At 40.9% G+C, this 19039-nt stretch overlaps 1 protein-coding gene across 7 annotated transcripts in view; it reads left to right on the forward strand.

Annotated features, from left to right (window-relative positions):
* The window catches only part of TENM1 (teneurin transmembrane protein 1), a 1253741-nt gene that overhangs the window by 1184717 nt on the left and 49985 nt on the right, over positions 1 to 19039 (forward strand). For 6 of the 7 annotated variants that reach the window (XM_060692076.2, XM_060692081.2, XM_060692080.2 and 3 more), the window contains 3 exons: positions 9899 to 10148; positions 11197 to 11217; positions 16005 to 16237. In XM_060692076.2, the coding sequence (XP_060548059.1) occupies positions 9899 to 10148; positions 11197 to 11217; positions 16005 to 16237 (504 nt within the window). The remainder of the gene's footprint in view (positions 1 to 9898; positions 10149 to 11196; positions 11218 to 16004; positions 16238 to 19039) is intronic. The other variant, XM_060692082.2, reaches the window with a different exon arrangement.

Below are 19039 nucleotides of genomic sequence, written 5' to 3' on the forward strand. Positions count from 1 at the left end.
TTCTGACCCAGCCTTAGCAGACGCAAGAAACAGACTCCTTGTCACGAAAAAACCCTCTTGTGAATTAATTGTATTTACCCACCAAAAAGTCCAGGCAATAGTCCTTCAAAAAGTTAATGGTAGCAACAGACCTTATCAGTTCCTTGCGACAATTGCAAGGCCGTGAGCTCCCAGCCAAAAGGCTGCAAATTAAGTTCTGGCAAGCAGTCTCTGTGGCACGAAACACGATGAGCAAAATCTTCAGAAATACAAACTGTTGTCTCCTACGACAACCACCCCCCTTTCCTTCTACTTATTCCCCAGCCAGGGAGGGGCCATTCAGCGTCCACATGTGCTTTGCTTCCCAAGTCAACTCCTTATCATCCTGTTGTGGCCTGTCAGCAGCCTGTGCAGCTAGTAGCTGATTCAGACAGCGAGGAGGCTGGTGTGGTGCTACGCCAGCAGACTCGACAGCTGGCACTCGAGTTAGACAATGAGGAGGCTGGAGAAGATGTGGTGCCAGAGGCGGGGAGTCAGCCAAGGCCTTCAGAACCTCCAGAAGCTCCCTTATGTGAAGAGGACGAAGAGGAGGAGCCTCTTCTCGATGCACAGGCGCGCAGAGCTGCCAAAAGGCAGGAGTGGCTCCTCAGGAAGAGGTCTCCTCGAGAGTAAGGCTTGGGGCTAATTGGCCAGTCCCTTAGCCTATTTAAGGAGGAATGCCGACTGAAGCAATTTGCAGGGAACAACTTAGTTCACATACCCTCGTGTTTTGTCTTGCTTATCTTATCAGCTTCCTGCAAATTGTTTCTGGGCATTCTGCCAACCATAGTAAGCTTTCAGTTATTATTCTTTGAATTCTTGGCGGCTGTTAATGCAGTTAATTAACAGCCATTGTTGTAAAAGACTGGTTTATTTAGTAAACTAAGGTTTGAACGGACTTTGTGCTGCGTTGTTTGGGATCCGTAGCTGGGGCAGAACACGTCCATTGTTCATCTCTCCTAACAGCTCTGCGCATACGTGCATCCGGAACAGGCCCCAGCTGTTCTTCCTCCTCACTCATATCAGCCTCCAAAGGCAGCTGCCTCTCCTGTGGCTGGGAAATGTCAGATGGCCCTGGCTCTATCTCTGCGTCCGATGCAGAGCATCCATCAGACCCTTCCCCAGACTCCAGAACTGGCCCAAGTTCCTCCGCAATCTCCTCATCATCTGAGTCTGCCACCAGCTCTGCCGGCAGCTGGTGGGCCACAACAGACAGTTAAAGTGTCCTGTGATCCCCTTTTGCAATCTTTTGACAAGCAAAGTCAATCGAGAAGCCAGATTTACTTAACAACCATGTTACTAACTTAACTTCAATGGTTCACTTAAAAAGTGTGTCAAGAAAGGTCGTAAAATGGGGCAAAATTCATTTAACAACTGTTTCCCTTGGCAACAGAAATTTTGGGGCTCAGTTGTGGTCATAAGTCAAGGACTACCTGTAATTTCTAGGAAAAGAAGCTGAGAATGCCATCTTTGTTTGCAAACAAGAAATTTTCCCACAAAGTATTTTTGCAGTTTGCAAACAAATTGCTTATTTCATTTGGTCTTTAGTATCAAATGGAAGTTTCCCCCCATTTTATTGGCATTTATCAGCAAAATCTTTCTCCCCTAACTACATATTTCAAGCCAAGTCAGCTTTCAAAAGGGTCCCCTAATTATATGCTGTTATGGACAAAGATAGAAATATCTTTATTCATGTAGCCATAGAGGACAGCCAACTGCTCCTATCATTTCTGTGGAGTTTTTAGCGCCAAGGAAGAGATTTCTGTCTAACTTAAGCACCCCGGCCTATTGCCAAGCTACTCTTATACATTTGGAAGAAATTCCAAGAGGTGTATACTTTCTCCTTGTTACTCATCCATAAGTTGAAAACTTAATGTAAACCACTTTAAACTTGATTGTAAAACAAAGTAAATCAATTTTTAGAACAGAGTTGTCAAAATCTGGAATATCTTCCCCGGTTCAGTAGTTTCAGCTACTAACTTTCATAGTTTTAATTCTAGCTTAACTTCTGTGGACCCCCACTCATATTTAAGAGGTTCCTAAGGGTGTGTGTGTGCCTGTTGTCCCTGTCACATTTATTTATTTATTTTTCATTTTGCTCCTTCGAATTTGTAATTTTCATTTGGCAGATAAATAAAATAAAATTATGTTATTTCTGTGTTTAGTTCTTTATCTCTGACATTAAACGCCAGCCAGTCTGTAACTTTCATATAGGATGAAGACAATGACGGCGATGTATCTATAGGCTACAAAACAAGGAGTTTTCTGCAATGAAAACTCTTGATGTGCTTAAGAAGCAACTTGGGCAGTGGTGGGATTCAGCCAGTTCGCACCACTTCGGGAGAACCGGTTGTTAACTTTCTGAGCAGTTTGGTGAACTGGTTGTTGGAAGAAATTATTAGGGCAGAGAACTGGTTGTTAAATTATTTGAATCCCACCACTGAACTTGGGAGTTTAAAAGTTTTCAGAACTTCTAGGCAGCTTTTCAAGACTTTTGGAGAGGCCCATGAAACATTCATAGTCCTAATTCATCAATGTTCCTGCAATGACAGTCCTAGTGTAAGACAATGATTGTGATAAGCCTAGAGAACGTTGATGCATCACTCGTCTGTAGCCTGCAAAAGCCACAGGCGTATTATTGTGGAGATTCCTTGGGATTTCATGCTTGCAGTTGAAACTATTCCTTGTTACCACTAGTTGAAAAGAAGAGCTAGGCAAGGCTCAGGTAAATAAATAACGCACCTTGCTGGTGAAATAATAGGGTACTTTACAGCTCTAAAGCTAATAAGCATGGTTCATCCATCCTTCTTAATGGCAAGGATGTACTGAAGGCAAAGCTACATCCTAACAATATATAAGTCAAGAATTTTTATATACCGTTCTTGTTAAGAATTTTTGAGCTCTTTAAATACTAAGCAGTTTAGTGTCATACAGGCCTTTTGAGATATACGGGGAGTATAGGATTAGAAGGGATGGGGGGGAAATGATGAAAAGTGGGAGAAAGTTTTATCTTAATAGCATAGTCATATTTACCTGTGATTACACACATTATTTGATGGAGAAGCTTTTTGATACGAGCCCTGCAATGGGAACCTTACTTTTTATTTCCCTCGTGAGAAATCTTCTAATGAGTTTAGAAGGAAATGGAAGATTTCTCACTGAGATTTTGGGTCTGGATTTTTTCAATCTGCAGTAGCCACAGTTCTGGATAAACTTTTCATAATTCTCATTAGCATTATGAGGGAGATAATTTGTAGTGCTGAAACAAAAGCAATATTTAGACAGCGAGCAGGACTTTTGATAGATGTTACACGGGCTTTTCTGTGGTCATATGTAATCGCTCAGGAGTGGATTCGATCAGTCGGGCTAGGAGAGGAGAATGAATGCAATTATTATCCCTCAGACTGTGAAGGGGAACAAAATATCAGATCAAAGGGTGTCTTTTTCCTCCAACAAGAATACCCACAAGAATTAGGAGAGTAAATGCGATGAAAGAAAGGAAACCACTTGCAGCCAACAAAAAAAGTAGAATACAAAGCAAGCACATTGATAAAAAGAAGAACAATTGTTGCATGTTAATCCTTTTGTCACAAGCACTGGATTGTACTTTCAGTTGGTCACCTTCATAAGGACAACCCATTGTTTTCATCTGGGACATAACCAGGATCACCAACCAGCATCTCCTACAAATGTTCAATTGGCTAGCTATTCTGACCATTCATTTCAAGTCCTTCCCAATCCCAATACGCAACAATCTCAACTTCTTCTTCTTCTTCTTCTTCTTCTTCTTCTTCTTCTTCTTCTTCTTCTTCTTCTTCTTCTTCTTCTTCTCCTTCTCCTTCTCCTTCTCCTTCTCCTTCTCCTCCTCCTTTCTCTCTTTCTTTTTCTCCACATTCTCTTCTTCTTCTCCTCTTCCACCTCCTTCTCCTTCCACTCCTCCTTCTTTCTTTCTTTCTTTCTTTCTTTCTTTCTTTCTTTCTTTTTCTCCTTCTCCTCTTCTTCTCCTCTTCCTCCTCCTCCTTCTTTTTCTTTCTTTTTCTCCTCCTCCTCCTCCTCCTCTTCTTCTTCTTCTTTCTTTCTTTCTTTCTTTCTCTCTTCCTCTTCCTCTTCTTCTTCTTCTTCTCAGTCTCCTTTTTATGGGTCTCCTTCTTTTCCTTCTCCTCCTCCTCCACCTCCTCCTCCCCCTAGTACCAATGACAGATACAAATATGTTGTCACTTGCTTTGGAAGAGTTAGTCATACTGAAGATTTTTAATGGTGAGAAAATGGATTTTCCAGAATATTATTTCCATCATGAACTGCAACCTTAGAAGATAAAGACTTTGAACAATAAAAACAAGAAATCCAGTATTTTCAAAAAGAAAAAAAAGATGTTTTCCATTTCTCTCACTCACTAGTGAAAAGGGAGCACAATCGATAGGAGAACTGTTCATCCCAGAGATAAATACACTATAGGAGGTGTTGGAGTTTTCATTCACATCTGTCAACTTTCATTCCAGGATGAATATTGGATTTGTACTGCAGCTTATGGTCCTTTTCTGGAAAAAGCCAAATCAGAAAACTTCTCTATTTACCTCTGTTACAAAGAGTAATGTGTTCTCACCTTTCTTTTAAGATTGATTAGTTCTTAAGGTGCTCTTTTCACACAACATCCCCCCACCGAATTAACCGCGCAGGTAGATTCCAGATAGGTATTCTTTACTCATAGAGAAAAGAACATTTTCTCTATGAGTAAAGGGGCCTGGTGGCTCAGCAGACTGAAAGCATTGTAATTAACACCAGCTGTCTGCAATTACTGTAAATTCGAATCTCACCAGGCTCAAGGTTGACTCAGCCTTCCATCCTTTCTAAGGTAAGTAAATTGAGGACCCAGTTTGTGGGGGCAATAAGCTGACTTTGTATAAATATACAAAAAGTATGAAGGCTATTGCTTAACGCATTGTAAGCCACCCTGAGTCTCCGGAGAAGGGCGGCATATAAATCAAATTTTTAAAAAAATAAAATTTAGCACCTTGAAGGATTATTTGCTAGCTGATTTTTTTTAAAAAAAGCATAAAAATCAGTGTTAACCAGTGATTTTTCTAACTAGTCTTAGATGGGCATAATCCAGGGGTGAAATCCAGCAGGTTCTGACAGGTTCTGGAGAACCAGTAGCAGAAATTTTGAGTAGTTCGGAGAACTGGCAAATACCACCTCTGGCTGGCCCCAGAGTGGGATGGGGATGGAGATTTTGCAATATCCTTCCCCCAGGAGTGGGGAGGGAATGGGGATTTTGCAGTATCCTTCCCCTGCCACGCCACCAACCCACACCACGTCCACTAAGCCATGCCCACAGAACTGATAGTAAAAAAAATTGGATTTCACCACTGGCATAATCTAATATATTTGGAAACGTACCCTGTTCAGACATTAGCTTCATGAATCAGTCCACATGGAAGGGTTGAGATACCTCGTCTCTCCGATGATGCCACGATGTAAAACAAATATTGAGACTCTAGAAAGAGTGCAGAGAAGAGCAACAAAGAGGATTAGGGGACTGGAGGCTAAAACATATGAAGAATGGTTGCAGGAATTGGGTATGTCTATTTTAATGAAATAAAGGACTAGGGGAGACATGATAGCAGTGTTGCAATATCTCAGGGGCTGCCACAAAGAAGAGGGAGTCAAGCTATTCTCAAAGCACCTAAGGGCAGAACAAGAAGCAATGGGTGGAAACTAATCAAGGAGAGAAGCAATTTAGAAACCAAGGAGAAATTTCCTGACAGAACAATCAATCAATGGAACAACTTGCCTCCAGAAGTTGTGAATGCTCCAACACTGGAAGTTTTTAAGAAGATGTTGGATAACTATTTGTCTGAAGTAGTGTAGGGTTTCCTGCCTAAGCAGGGGATTGGACTAGAAGACCTCCAAGATCCCTTCCAACTCTGTTATTCTATATTCTAAATTCTTCTTCAAATGGCACTATAGAAGGACAAGTCTCTGGGCTCTGCCAACCCTTCAAGAGAAGAAAGATCAAGAGAGAGATAACACAGGAATTGCAAAAATATTGTATTGTTATAAGGTATTATAACAGAATCTTGAAAGCCTATCAAAATTTCGGACACAGCTTTTACTAAACAAAATCAAAGTGAGGTTATTTTGAGTTTCTTTCTCACACTTCCTTCAATCTCTGGAGGGTTAAATCTCTTTATCCAAGTCTTCTTCAGCCATTTGTACCTTCTTTCTACCCCCAATTATTTTAACAGTTTTTTTCATATCTTTACCAAGGTCAACTCTAAAGATCCTTACACCTTGCAGCCTGGTTATCTGCAGTGAAAAGCTTTCCACATTACAGGGGGGAAAAAACCATTGCCACGTAAGCCAGAACCTCAGCCATCATTGGAGCATAAACCTGGAAAACATCTCTTCACTACATCACTAGTTCAACATGGAAGCACAAAAGTGCTCATTCTTGTTCACACGTTTGATTTCTGGGCAAAGTTAATATCTATGTTTGGTAGAATATCATCAATGCCTTTCCGGAATTAGCTCCACTACCGCCCACAAAATAAAGTGTGATTTTTCTCTTAAGAGATCATGACAGGTAATGAAGCAAATGACCAATCAGCTCCAGCTTTTCAAATATCCCTCTAAATGTCTCCACTACAGGTAGTCCTCAACTTATAACACTTCATTTGGTGACCGCCCGAAGTTACAATGGCACTGAAAAAAGTGACTGTTTTTCACACTTATGGCTGTTGAATCATCCCTGTGGCAGGGTGAAATACTACCGGTTAGGGCCGGTTCATGTGAACCGGTACTAATAAAAGCTACCAGTTCAGGTGAACCAGTAGTAAAAAAATGCTGCGGGTTCCGGCGAACTGGTATTTCCGACGATCAGCTGTGCCGCACAATTTTGATTCTCTAGAAAGCAGGAAATCCTGCTTTCTAGTGAATCTAAATCGTGCGGCACAGCTGTTTCCTCCCCTTTGCTGTTCTACTTACCTTAGAAAAGGCTTCTTAAGCCTTCTTTTTTAGCGCTGTGCGGTAGCGCATGCAGTGCACGCAGTGCACATGCACATGAAGCATGTGTTTGGCATGCACCGTGCATGCGCGCACGCAGCAAACCGGTAACAGGCCGGATTTCATCACTGCCCTGTGGTCACGTGATCAAAATTCTGATGCTTGGCAACTGACTCGTATATATGACAGTTGCTGTGTCCCGGAGTCATGTGATCACTTTTTGCAACCTTCTGACAAGTAAAGTCAATGGGGAAACCCCACTCACTTAACAACTGGGTTGCTAGTTTAACAACTGTAGTGATTCACTTAACAACAGTGGCAAGCAAGGTCGTAAAATGAGGCTTCCCCTTGACTTTGCTTGTCAGAACATTTCAAAAGGGGGTCACATGGTCATAAACATTAAAAACAGTCATAAGTCACTTTTTTCAATGCTGGTGTAACTTCAGATAGTCACTAAAAAAAACTGTTGTAAGTCGAGGACTAGCTGGACTCTTCCATGGAAGCTGAGATTTGGCCTGATCTTCTGTCAGCCTTTTAAAGTAGACCACCTCAGAAACAAGACACCAAATTTTTAAAAAACCCTCCCTTTTTATGACCCTGTACTCCCTTAATTTGGGGTAATTTGAGTCAGAGTGATTGGATGGCGCTGAGCATTTACTGGCCGGATGCCCTTTCTGACGCCACGCAGAGTTCACAGCAGATATTTTCTCTTTGTGCTCTAGGAGAGAAACATCTGCCGCTATCTAGAATTGAATTCTCAACTTTCTGAGTGGGAAGTGAGTCTCTTTACCACTAGGCCACCATGCCGCTCTGTATCAAATGAGATACTAGAATTCAGTTCTAGTGATAATTGGCTGTAGTAACACAGTCTTATTTATTTATTTATTAATCAAATTTCTATACCGCCCTACTCCCGAAGGACTCAGGGCGGTGAACAGCCAAGATAAAATACAGATAATACAAATATTAAAAATCCCTTAAAATTATTAAATATTTTGGCCGAAACACAGATTAAAACACCCAATTTATAAAATCATGAATTAAAAAATTTAAAAGAGGGGAGTTAGGCCAGGCCAGCTTGCTGAAATAAAAAAGCTTTGAAAGCACGGCGAAAAGTGCGCAGGTCCGGGATCCTCCGTATCTCTAGGGGGAGCTCGTTCCAGATGGCAGGTGCCCCCACAGAGAAGGCTCTCCCCCTGGGGGCTGCCAGTCGACACTGTTTGGCCGACGGCACCCTGAGGAGCCCCTCTCTATGGGAGCGTACTGGTCGGTGAGAGGCTATTGGTAGCAGAAGGCGGTCTCGTAAATACCCCGGTCCAATGCCATGGAGCGCTCTAAAGGTGGTAACCAAAACCTTGAAGCGCACCCGGAAGACCACCGGGAGCCAGTGCAGCTCACGCAGGAGGGGGGTCACATGGGAGCGCCACGTCGCTCCCATAACCACCCGCGCGGCCGCATTCTTGAAAGCCTGACAACATTTCTCTTATTCCAGTTAGAGTCAAGATAGGGAAATCTGAAGTCTATTTTTCCTGCTTTCCTGTTTTTCCAAGCTAGGTTCATATTTTACTCACAGTTGCTGCTCATTTCTTCATTTCCACATCCTTCTACATTCCTTTGACTTTCTGGAAGCTAATTAAAATGGAGCTGTTCTGGAGGGCTTTTTTTTAAATAGTTAAGAAAGAGCTATATATTGCTTAAGCAAACTCGTGGTTTTTTATTGTTGTAATTACATTTATCGTAATGCCATGGATGTTTTGTTTTCTATAAACTGCCAAAATTCACAAAACTGAAGTGGGCCTCAAATCTAATGAATAAGCATGCAAATAAACAAGATGATCCTATTTAATTGTGTTGTAAAACTACAAGGAGTTTTGTGGCCTCTTAAAAACCGATTTATAACAACAAAAATTCCTCTGGTAGTCTGGCTGTTCGGATAGATACACAACCAGGAGGTTTATTCATATTTAAAAGAACGCTCATAAAGCTCTTTCTGAGCTCTTCTTGTTCGTTGTGGGGTTCTGAGAGTGTGAGGCTATTTCACACCCCAAGATATAGGCAAAAACAACAGCTCTCCCCAATTTGAACTCTGATATGGTCAAGCAAATGGCCATCTTTCATATCACTTGCTTTAGTTGTGCTTTTTTAAAAAGAAAACATTAATACAGGTAGTCTTCAACTTACAACAGTTCATTCAGTGACCAATCAAAGTTGAATGGCACTGAGAAAAGGAGTTTATGACTGTTTTTCATACTTACGACCGTTCCCTGCGGTCATGCGGTCAAAATTCAGATGTTTGGCAGCTAACTCATATTTATGACAGTTGCAATTTCCTGGGGTCACCCAAGCCCCTTTTGCAAATCTTCTGACCAGCAAAATCAATGGGGAAGCCAGATTCACTTAACAACCAGGCTACTCACTTAACAACCGCAGCAATTCACTTAACAAATGTGTCAAGAAAAGTCGTAAGGGCGGGGCAAAACTTGGCTTGCTTAGCAACAGAACTTTGGGGTTCAATGATGGTCACAAGTTGAAGATTACCTGTAAAAGCCACGGTGGCGCAGTGGTTAGAGTGCAGTACTGCAGGCTACTTCTGCTGATCACTGGCTGCCTGCAATTTGGCAGTTCGAATCTCACCAGGCTCAAGGTTGACTCAGACTTCCATCCTTCCGAGGTGGGTAAAATGAGGATCCAGATTGTTGGGGGCAATAGGCTGACTCTGTAAACCGCTTAGAGAGGGCTGTAAAGTACTGTGAAGCCGTATATAAGTCTAAATGCTATTGCTATTGCTACTTACTGCAGAAGGAATCAAATGAATTCTTATTGCACTGTCATGACAATGGGTCTATGCGTGTATCTTTATTTGTTTTGTAAATAACAGGGATTGTCCATAAAGGCAATGGAGAGAACATCTTCATCTCACAACAACCAGCAGTCATCTCCACCGTCATGGGCAATGGGCACCAGAGGAGTGTCTCCTGTACCAATTGCAACGGCCCTTCTCACAGCAGTAAACTGTTTGCGCCTGTGGCCCTTGCGTCCGGCACCGATGGGAGCATCTACATTGGCGATTTCAATTTTGTTCGAAGGCTTCTTCCTTCAGGAAACTCTATTAGCATCCTGGAACTAAGGTAAAAATATCACAGGACTGATGCAGTAAAATCCTCAGCAAGGGGTACAATAAGGTGTCTTTTGTATCATCTTTTCTCTTTTCCAAAGCAAAATAATAATAATAATAATCCATGCATTCAGAAAGTAACAGGTCAAAACACTTGGCATCTTTTGCAACCTATACATTTAGCTGACTCCAGTTATGAACAGAATATAACAGGCTCAAGGTTGACTCAGCCTTCCATCCTTTCTAAGGTAGGTGAAATGAGGACCCAGTTTGTGGGGGCAATAAGCTGACTTTGTATAAATATACAAAGAATGAAGGCTATTGCTTAACGCATTGTAAGCCGCTCTGAGTCTCCGGAGAAGGGCGGCATATAAATCAAATTAAAAAAAAAAAAACAGAGTTGGAAGGAACTCCTGTTCAAATAGGAGACCCTATACCCATGATGGTGAACCTATGGCATGCGTGCCAGAGGTGGCACACAGAGCCCTCTCTATGGGCGTGCACTGTCACCAGATGCTCTGGCACCAGAGTGCCGGAAAACGGCCTGAAAACAGCCCAAAAAGCCCCCCCAAAACAGGCCATTTTTCAGACCGTTTTCCAGGCTGATTTTTGGGTCGTTCGCCATCCCTGCCCTCTACCATTCGAGACAAATGGCTATCCAATCTCTTCTTAAGCACCTCCAGTGATGGAGCACCCACAACTGCTGGAGGCAAACTGGTTAATTGTTCCCCTGATTGATTATTAATAATATAATAATTACTCATGATTGTCGCTTTTTTGCACATGTATTTAGCAAGATAAATGTGAATCACGACACAGAGAAATAAAACTAGGGCTTGTATTTAAATGCTCACCCTACTGTTTCCTTAGGAACTTTTTTTTGAAGTAGAATTTATTACAAAGTTAAGTTTATTATGCAGATTCAATAAGATGCATGATGGCAAATATGTCACTTGCCTAAATAAATATTTATGATTGTTCCTGTTAATACATTTATGTTATTGCATTTTCTTTCACCTTTTTTTTTTTTACTTTTACCTCTGCGTGAATCTCCATTCAAGAAACAGAGACACCAGACACAGGTATGAAAATTATGATTTTATGACTGGGAATTGGAGTTATTTGGATGAATGCACAATTCTTCTCCTTCTTCCTCTACTACTACTACTACTACTACTACTACTACTACTACTTCTTCTTCTTCTTCTTCTTCTTCTTCTTCTTCTTCTTCTCCTTCTCCTTCTCCTTCTCCTTCTCCTTCTCCTTCTCCTTCTTCCTCTTCTTCTTCCTAGCGTATTCCCGCAGATGCAGGGTCCAGAAAGCAATCAAAATTATCACTATCTCTATTGAAAAACCATATAGCAATCTGCGTTATAAAAATTGCCAAGGTGGCTTTCCATGCAACTCTTCTATAAAACTGATGATAATTTTGAATTATTTATAATTAGAATTTTACAAAATATACACAAACAAGATAGAAGGCAACTGAAAGTCACAGCATTTAAATTTGGAGAAAAAGATAAATTCATATATTGAGGGAAAGAGTTAATTGCTTTACTCTTTAAAAAAATGCATACAATTCTGGTTTGTTTGGCTTGTTAATGATATGAAAGCTTGGTCCCCACCTTCTCCAGTCTAAAAAATACAAAACATGGACATTTTCATGTTAGAGAACATCTCTACCTATTGAAATTGTTCACTAGAAATGGATGAGAGCATTGGTCACTTACTTGTAAGACTGTGCTAAAGAAACTTTACAATCCTTCGTAAGTAGAATGATGAGAATCTGACAGTTAAAATAAATAAGTGTGGGAAAAAGCAAAATTGAAAACTTTTCCCCAGTTCTAGCTTCAGGGGCTGATACAGCTGAATAAATCCTTAGATAAATGTGTGAAAGGCAACTTCTGAACAGAAGATTATAATTGGGTCTTCCCATTACCAGTAGAAGCAACAAAACACTTTCTCTGACTGGCTATTTTCCAGCATAATTTTTCTTCAGAGTTTGACTCAGAAGCTTTAGCATCTGTTGCCTCATGGCAGTGATTTTTTTTAAAAAAATGTATACTTAGTGGTGAATTCAGGATTGTTGTTTTTTCCCAGTGGGGGACAAAAAGGGAGCTTTGTCTGATGTGTAGAAAATGGAAATGAAAATAAGTGGAGGAATTCATTGTTCAAAAAAAAAACACCAAACCCATTTTGAATTATACTCTTATCACAAAGTGGATTCTAGAGCATCTTGTAATACAGGGATGTGAAACCTGGGTAACTTTAAGACTTGTGGACTTCAGCTTCCAGAATTCCCCAGCCTAGTCTACCTTGACATCAGTTACTTTAAGACACAGCCTTCTCCTATTTGACCTCAGCTCTCTATGAAGATGTATCCATGAAATTTGACTCTGAAGGTTCACTTAATACAGGGATGGGCAACTGTGGCCCTTTTACAACCTGTGGACTTCAACTCGCTGGCTCAGGAATTCTGGCAGTTGAAGTCCACAGGTCATAAAGGGGCCATATTTGCCCACCCCTGACTTAATACAAGCTAGATACAGAAAGCACTGAATTTATAATTGATCAATATCTGCTTTGAGACCTCTAGGCTTTGAATTCCAAAATTGCAATAGTCTGTTATAAATGTATGGGCGTAGGCTTTCATAGGTGTCAAACTCTCGGCATCACGTGACGTTTCTTATTGTTTTTCCTCTTTGCGGAGCTGGAGTGGGCGTGGCCTGCGCATGACTCATCCGCCCCGCAGGCCGCCAGTTTGACACCCCTGGTCTAAATGATCATGGTCTACTTATCTAATATCTTTGAGGGCACTTTAAAAAAAACAAAATCAAAACCTCATTACAATGTGTTATAAATATTTGGCCCTTGATTAATAATATTGTTCAAAATAGATAGATGGAACGGTCTCCACCTGGGTCAAATAAATATTCCATTGTCTTGCTTTCAGTAGAATCTCCTGCCCCTAATTATGATTGTGTTTTCCTGCCTATGAAGATTCTGAGTCATCCAGGTCACGATTGTCCCAAAAGTGCTCTTCAAAAGGCAACTGGACTCTTTTTGTTTATTTTTTTTCCTTGAAGATGTTTCACTTCTCATGGCTTCTCATCCAAGAAGCTTCTTCAGAACTGTGGAAGCTTTTTAGATGAGAAGCGAAACGTCTTCAAAGAAAAAAACAAAGGAAGTCCAATTGCCTGTTGAAAAGCAAGTTTGGAACATAGTGTTTTCTTATTTTTTTGTCCCGCATTCGTTTCTACTCAGTCCAATCATGCCGTCAATGCCTGTCCCAGAGTAAAGTCACTTGTAACTAGCTACTTGAAGGTGCTATGATGTCAGTGGAAGATAATAGGCACCTTCCAATATCAGCCTCTAATTAGCAACTGATTAGCAACCTCCAAAGATTCATCTAATCCCTCTTCATTAAGAAAGTTCAGATTGGCTATCTGACCCTCTATTAAAACTCCCTTGGCAACCATATCAACTTACACGTCAAAAATAGCTGTAAGAGAACTTGAAGACCTCAAATAAAAACAACAGAAAGGAGTTTCTCACGTAAGCGATTTTTGGTAGACCTTCTTTTCTTCTTTTTTCAATCCATAAAGGAATCAGTCTAGTGAGGAAAGGCCATCTAACTTTATTTGTTACTCGTTGATTAACACTAAGATCCCCACGTGGATGAAATATGAATGTGCTTTTCAAGGACTGCATAAAGTAGATTCTCACAACATTTTTTAACTGCAAAGCATTCAGGACTGCATTTACACATGCTAAACATGTAGTCTTAACCTTGGTTTGTTTGGAGTTTTTTGTTCCATGGAAAGCCGCTTTGACATTTTCTTCTTAAGTTTATCCTACAACTTGTCAACTCTCTAGCTTAATATGATGAGAGAGAGAGAAAGAGAATGTGTGTTATCTTATTTATTTGCTTCCTTATTATATCCTGCCTTAAATGTTGCTTCAGTTGTGAATTGCTCTAAGCAGCTTACATTCTAGTTACAGTAAAAAGATCAGAACTTTACACGCGCACACACACACAAAAAAAAAACCAGTGGTAATCCTATCACACCAAGAAGCAACCATCCAAAATCCGTTTGCTCGAAGCTTCCCAATCAGATCGTGCTCCAAAGGCTTGCTGGAATAAGCAGGTCTTAGTAGCTTTTCTAAATGGCAAAAATGTGGCCCAATCCTGAAGAAATGAGATTTCAGGCGGACATAAGGAGTGTCTTTGGGCCACACCCCTCACCTGACGTAGGTCACAGGGCTGCTGTGTGGAAAAAGATGGAGATCCTTTGAACTCTTGGAGGACAAACAATATAAACATAGAAACTGAAAAGTTTTCTAGTCTAAGCCCCTTCTCACAGCAAGAAACTTTACACCATTCCGGTCAAATAACTGTCCAGTCTATTTTTGAAAACCTCCAGCAATGGAGCATCCAGAACTCTGGGAGAAAAGCTATTCCATTGATTAATTCTTCTCACCGTCAGAAAATTTTCCCTTAGTTCTAGGTCTATCTTGAACAAGCTTTCACCCATTACTTCTTGTTCTGGCCTCATGGGCTTTGGAGAATCAATGTGACAGACCCTCAAGTACTGAAAGACCGCTATCATGTCACCTCTAGTCCTTCTCTTCACTAGACTGGACATACCTAGCTCCCTCAACCCTTCCTCATACGATTTAGCCTCCAGACCCCTTATCGTCTTGATTGCTCTTATCTACACACTTTCTAGCATCTTCTTGTATCACAACAAACAGAACTGTATGCAGTATGTCCTCACTAGTGCAGTATAAAGCGGTATAATAACTTCTGAAGGGACGTGATGTCTCAGTGGCTGAGCTTGTTGATTGAACGGTCGGCAGTTCAGCGGTTCAAATCCCGAGTGCCACATAACGGGGTGAGCTCCCATTACTTGTCCCAGCTTCTGCCAACCTAGCAGTTCGAAAGCACATAAAAAATGCAAGTAGAAAAATAGGGATCACCTTTGGTGGGAAGGTAACAGCATTCCGTGCGCCTTTGGCGTTGAGTCATGCCGGCCACATGACCACGGAGACATCTTTGGACAGCGCTGGCTTTGAAACGGAGATGAGCACCGCCCCCTAGAGTCGGAAACGACTAGCACATATGTGTGAGGGGAACCTTTACCTTTACCTTTTATCACTTCTCGTCATCTTGATATTCCAATGAATATTTTATTAGAATCCAAGTCCAGATCGTAAGTGTTAAATGACCACCTAAATTTTGAGAATGCAATGAAATGTCATTAATTAAATCACTGCCAGATCCAGACACAAAACCAAGACTGGAAGTACTAACACTACCTTTATTATAAAGTTAAAGTAATAAAATATTGCAAGTCTGAAAGCATTTTTCTCTCCCTTGCTTTTACTTTACTCTCCAAGGAACTAGGCGTCTTCTGATCCAAGCCCATATTTCTGATTTTACCAAACAATAATAACAAAGTTCTTTTAGAATATAATACATAGAATAGCAGACCTGGAAGGGACTTTGGAGGTCTTCTAGTCCAACCCCTGCTCAAGCAGGAGACCCTATACAATTTCAGACAAATGGCTGTCAAATCTTCTTAAAAGCCTCCAGTTTCCACATCCTAATATTAGGGGTGATGATTTGCAGGGGGGGGGAAACATTGTTACACAGGTTTTTCCATGTGCATTGAGAATGTTTAGCATGTAGCAGATAATTGCTTTTATATGTGATGTGTTTTATCTTGAATTATATCACTTGCATAAAACAACCACCTTTTTTAAAAGAAATTAGAATAACGTAGCAATTTGAGTCCACAGGAGAACAGATGAAGATTGCTTCGTCATCAGTTACTTTTATCCTTCTTTCTCCTTTTCTGTTTTTTAGCACGAGTCCAGCACACAAGTATTATCTTGCCATGGATCCAGCCTCAGAATCCCTTTATTTGTCAGATACAAACACCAGAAGAGTCTACAAGGTGAAATCTCTCAGCGAAACCAAGGACTTGGCCAAAAACTATGAGGTTGTGGCAGGTACCGGCGACCAGTGCCTTCCGTTTGATCAAAGTCACTGTGGAGATGGAGGCCGGGCCTCCGAAGCAGCTCTTCACAGCCCACGAGGTAGGAAATATACAATAGAATAATAGTGCTGGTTATTGAACTACATCTGTTCCCTTTTGTTCATGTCACTACAAGAAATCCCAAAGAATAACAAAAAAAGCACCTTTTGGATGACCATGTCCTGGATGACTGAGAATGTCCATAGAGACATTGCAAGAAATGTTTTAGGAGTTGTATGGCCTCAACTTGCATGAGATACATCAATTTATCATGCATTAGTTCTCCTCAGACAGTTGTAGTATTGGATGCATATCAGGGGTGAAATTCAGAAGGTTCTTGAAAAACGGTAGTGGAAATTTTGAGCAGTTCTGAGAACCAGCAAATGCCACCTCTGGCTGGCCCCAGAGTGAGGTGGGAATGGAGATTTTGTAATATCCTTCCCCCAGGAGTGGGGAGGGAATGGGGATTTTGCAGTATCCTTCCCCTGGAGTAGGGTGGGAATGGAGATTTTTCAGTATCCTTCCTCTGCCACGCCCACCAAGCCACACCATGCCCACCAAGCCATGCCCACAGAACCGGTAGTAAAAAAAAATGAATTCCACCACTGGTGCATATACTCCTTTGGGTCATGGATTCATTTATTCATGGATTATCTGATGGGGGCCATGTTAGAAATGACAAAGGCAGTGGGTGGGGCCAGAGCCACGGGTGAATGAAGACACTTTTCTCTCTTTTAATATCCTTCCTTCCTTCCTTCCTTCCTTCCTTCCTTCCTTCCTTCCTTCCTTCCTTCCTCCCTCCCTCCCTCCCTCCCTTCTTTCCTACTCACCTTCCTTCCTTCCCTCCCTCCCACTCTCTCACCCATCTTCCTTCCTTCTTCCCTTCCCTTCCCTTCCCTCCCTTGCCTCGCCTCGCCTCGCCTCACCTCTCCTTCCTCCCCTCCCCTCCCTCCCTCCCTTCCTTTCTTCCTTCCTTCGATCCACTTGTCATGTTTGGGATGCAAGGCTTTTGCTCTTATTTAGTTGGATACCCAATGTTTTATTACGTGGTCTTGCCTGTTAGGTCCTTGGCATTCCAATTCCATTCCATTCTGCAATGTTTTGCACTTATTTATTTATAAAGTGTCTGAGGGACACATATGAAAGTTTGTTTCTCATTAGAGAGAGAAAAAATTCCCCCCTAGTTTCCCCCAGATCAGTCAAATCTCAAGAAAAAGCCACATTCAGAAACACTCCCAAGATAAATCGCAAAGGAGTTAGCAAGCTCTTTGAAGATAAACTAGAAAATAGGAGGAAAATGTCTGTGAACTCCAAGGCACATTTTAGCACAGCATAACTGAACTAAAAAATGGGTTTGCATTAAGCTTTTTGGGGGGAGTTTGTTTGTTTGTAATTTGTGCATCTTACAGGTTCAGAGAATCTGCAAAAAGAAACAAAACAAATCCTCACTCCCATATATAAAGCTAAGTCCACTGCCTGCAGATGCTGTGAAATACATTTTCTAAGAGATACTTGTGGAAGTTAAGATTTACGCAACTTGTTAGCAAAAGAAGCCAACTGCTGTTCTTGCAACTTGTTTGTGCTCCTGACTCTCCAGCAAACATGCCCACTTTCATCAAATAGATGTTGAAAGGTGTTAATTTTTATAGTCTGTGTCATTCACCTACATGCAAAGGGATGTTAATGTCAGAAATAGAGCGTTGAAAATTTTGTTGTGACTTGATCCATCCTGAAAGCCAATTTTTAAAAAATCAAAACTGATAAACTCAGTTTTTAAACTCTAAATTAGTTGCATGTTATTTTTAAGTGTGCATTATGGAAGTGTATAAATATAACTAATTGCATAAAATTGCCTTAGCGGTTTCTTCAGAGCAGTTTTAATGAAAAGGACCAAAGATAAATTTAAAAGTTTGGAATTAGATGGCAGGCAATTTTCTTTTCTTTTCTTTTTTTGCAACCGTAAAATTAACCAATTGAACTCACTCTTCCTTTTGGAAAAAAAAAATGTAATGAGAAAGTGTGCAATATCTCCAAACACAGCTTTTCTTTTGATCAGATCTGTGCGGGAGTTACGAAGTGCTTTTAGGTGAACATTTTTGGAATGCATACATTTGTCAGTTAACTCACCAAGACTTCAAAAAATCATGGGGCAAATTTTGGCAGCAGATATACAAATAAATTATCTGTCAAAGACTGGACAAAGTCTTCAGAGCTTTTTTCCAGAGATATGAAGCAGGCAAAAAAAAAAAAGAAAAGAAAGAGAGGGGGGATATAAATTTGAAAGCTAATCTGAAAGTAAAAGTGTTGTTTTGCTTATTGGTTTCCATTTCCATATATCAAGAGTTGGGAGGATTAATGATACTTGCATGGAATTTAGCTTTTCTTGCTCCACAGTGAGGTCTGCAGAAGATACATAGGTAGTCCTCAACTTACAACAGTTCCTTTAGCAACCATTCAAAGTTACTGAACCATTGGAACAGCACTGGAAAAGGAGACTTACGACCCTTGTTCACACTTACGACTGTGTCTGCATCCCATGGTCAAGTGATCAAAATTCAGATGCTTGGCAACTGACTCATATTTATGACAGAGTGTCACGTGATCCCTTTTTGGGAACCCTCTGACAAGCAAAGTCAATGGGGAAGCCAGATTCAAAAAGTCAAAAAGATAAATATAAAAACAGTTATAAGTAAGAAGTCTTACATCCTTATCCACTCTTTGGGAGAAAGCTGTTATAAGCCACGTGCCTATGTACATTTGTGTAAATCTGTAAATTGGTTTAAATTGAATAAAGACCTCAGAAGGAAAGAAGAAGTGACCTACTGACCCTTTCTCTCCTCCGATTGTACTGCTGCTGACCCTC

The sequence above is a fragment of the Pantherophis guttatus genome, chromosome 12, assembly GCF_059756535.1.
Source record: "Pantherophis guttatus breed Tessera chromosome 12, ASM5975653v1, whole genome shotgun sequence".
In the NCBI taxonomy this organism is placed as follows: domain Eukaryota; kingdom Metazoa; phylum Chordata; class Lepidosauria; order Squamata; family Colubridae; genus Pantherophis; species Pantherophis guttatus.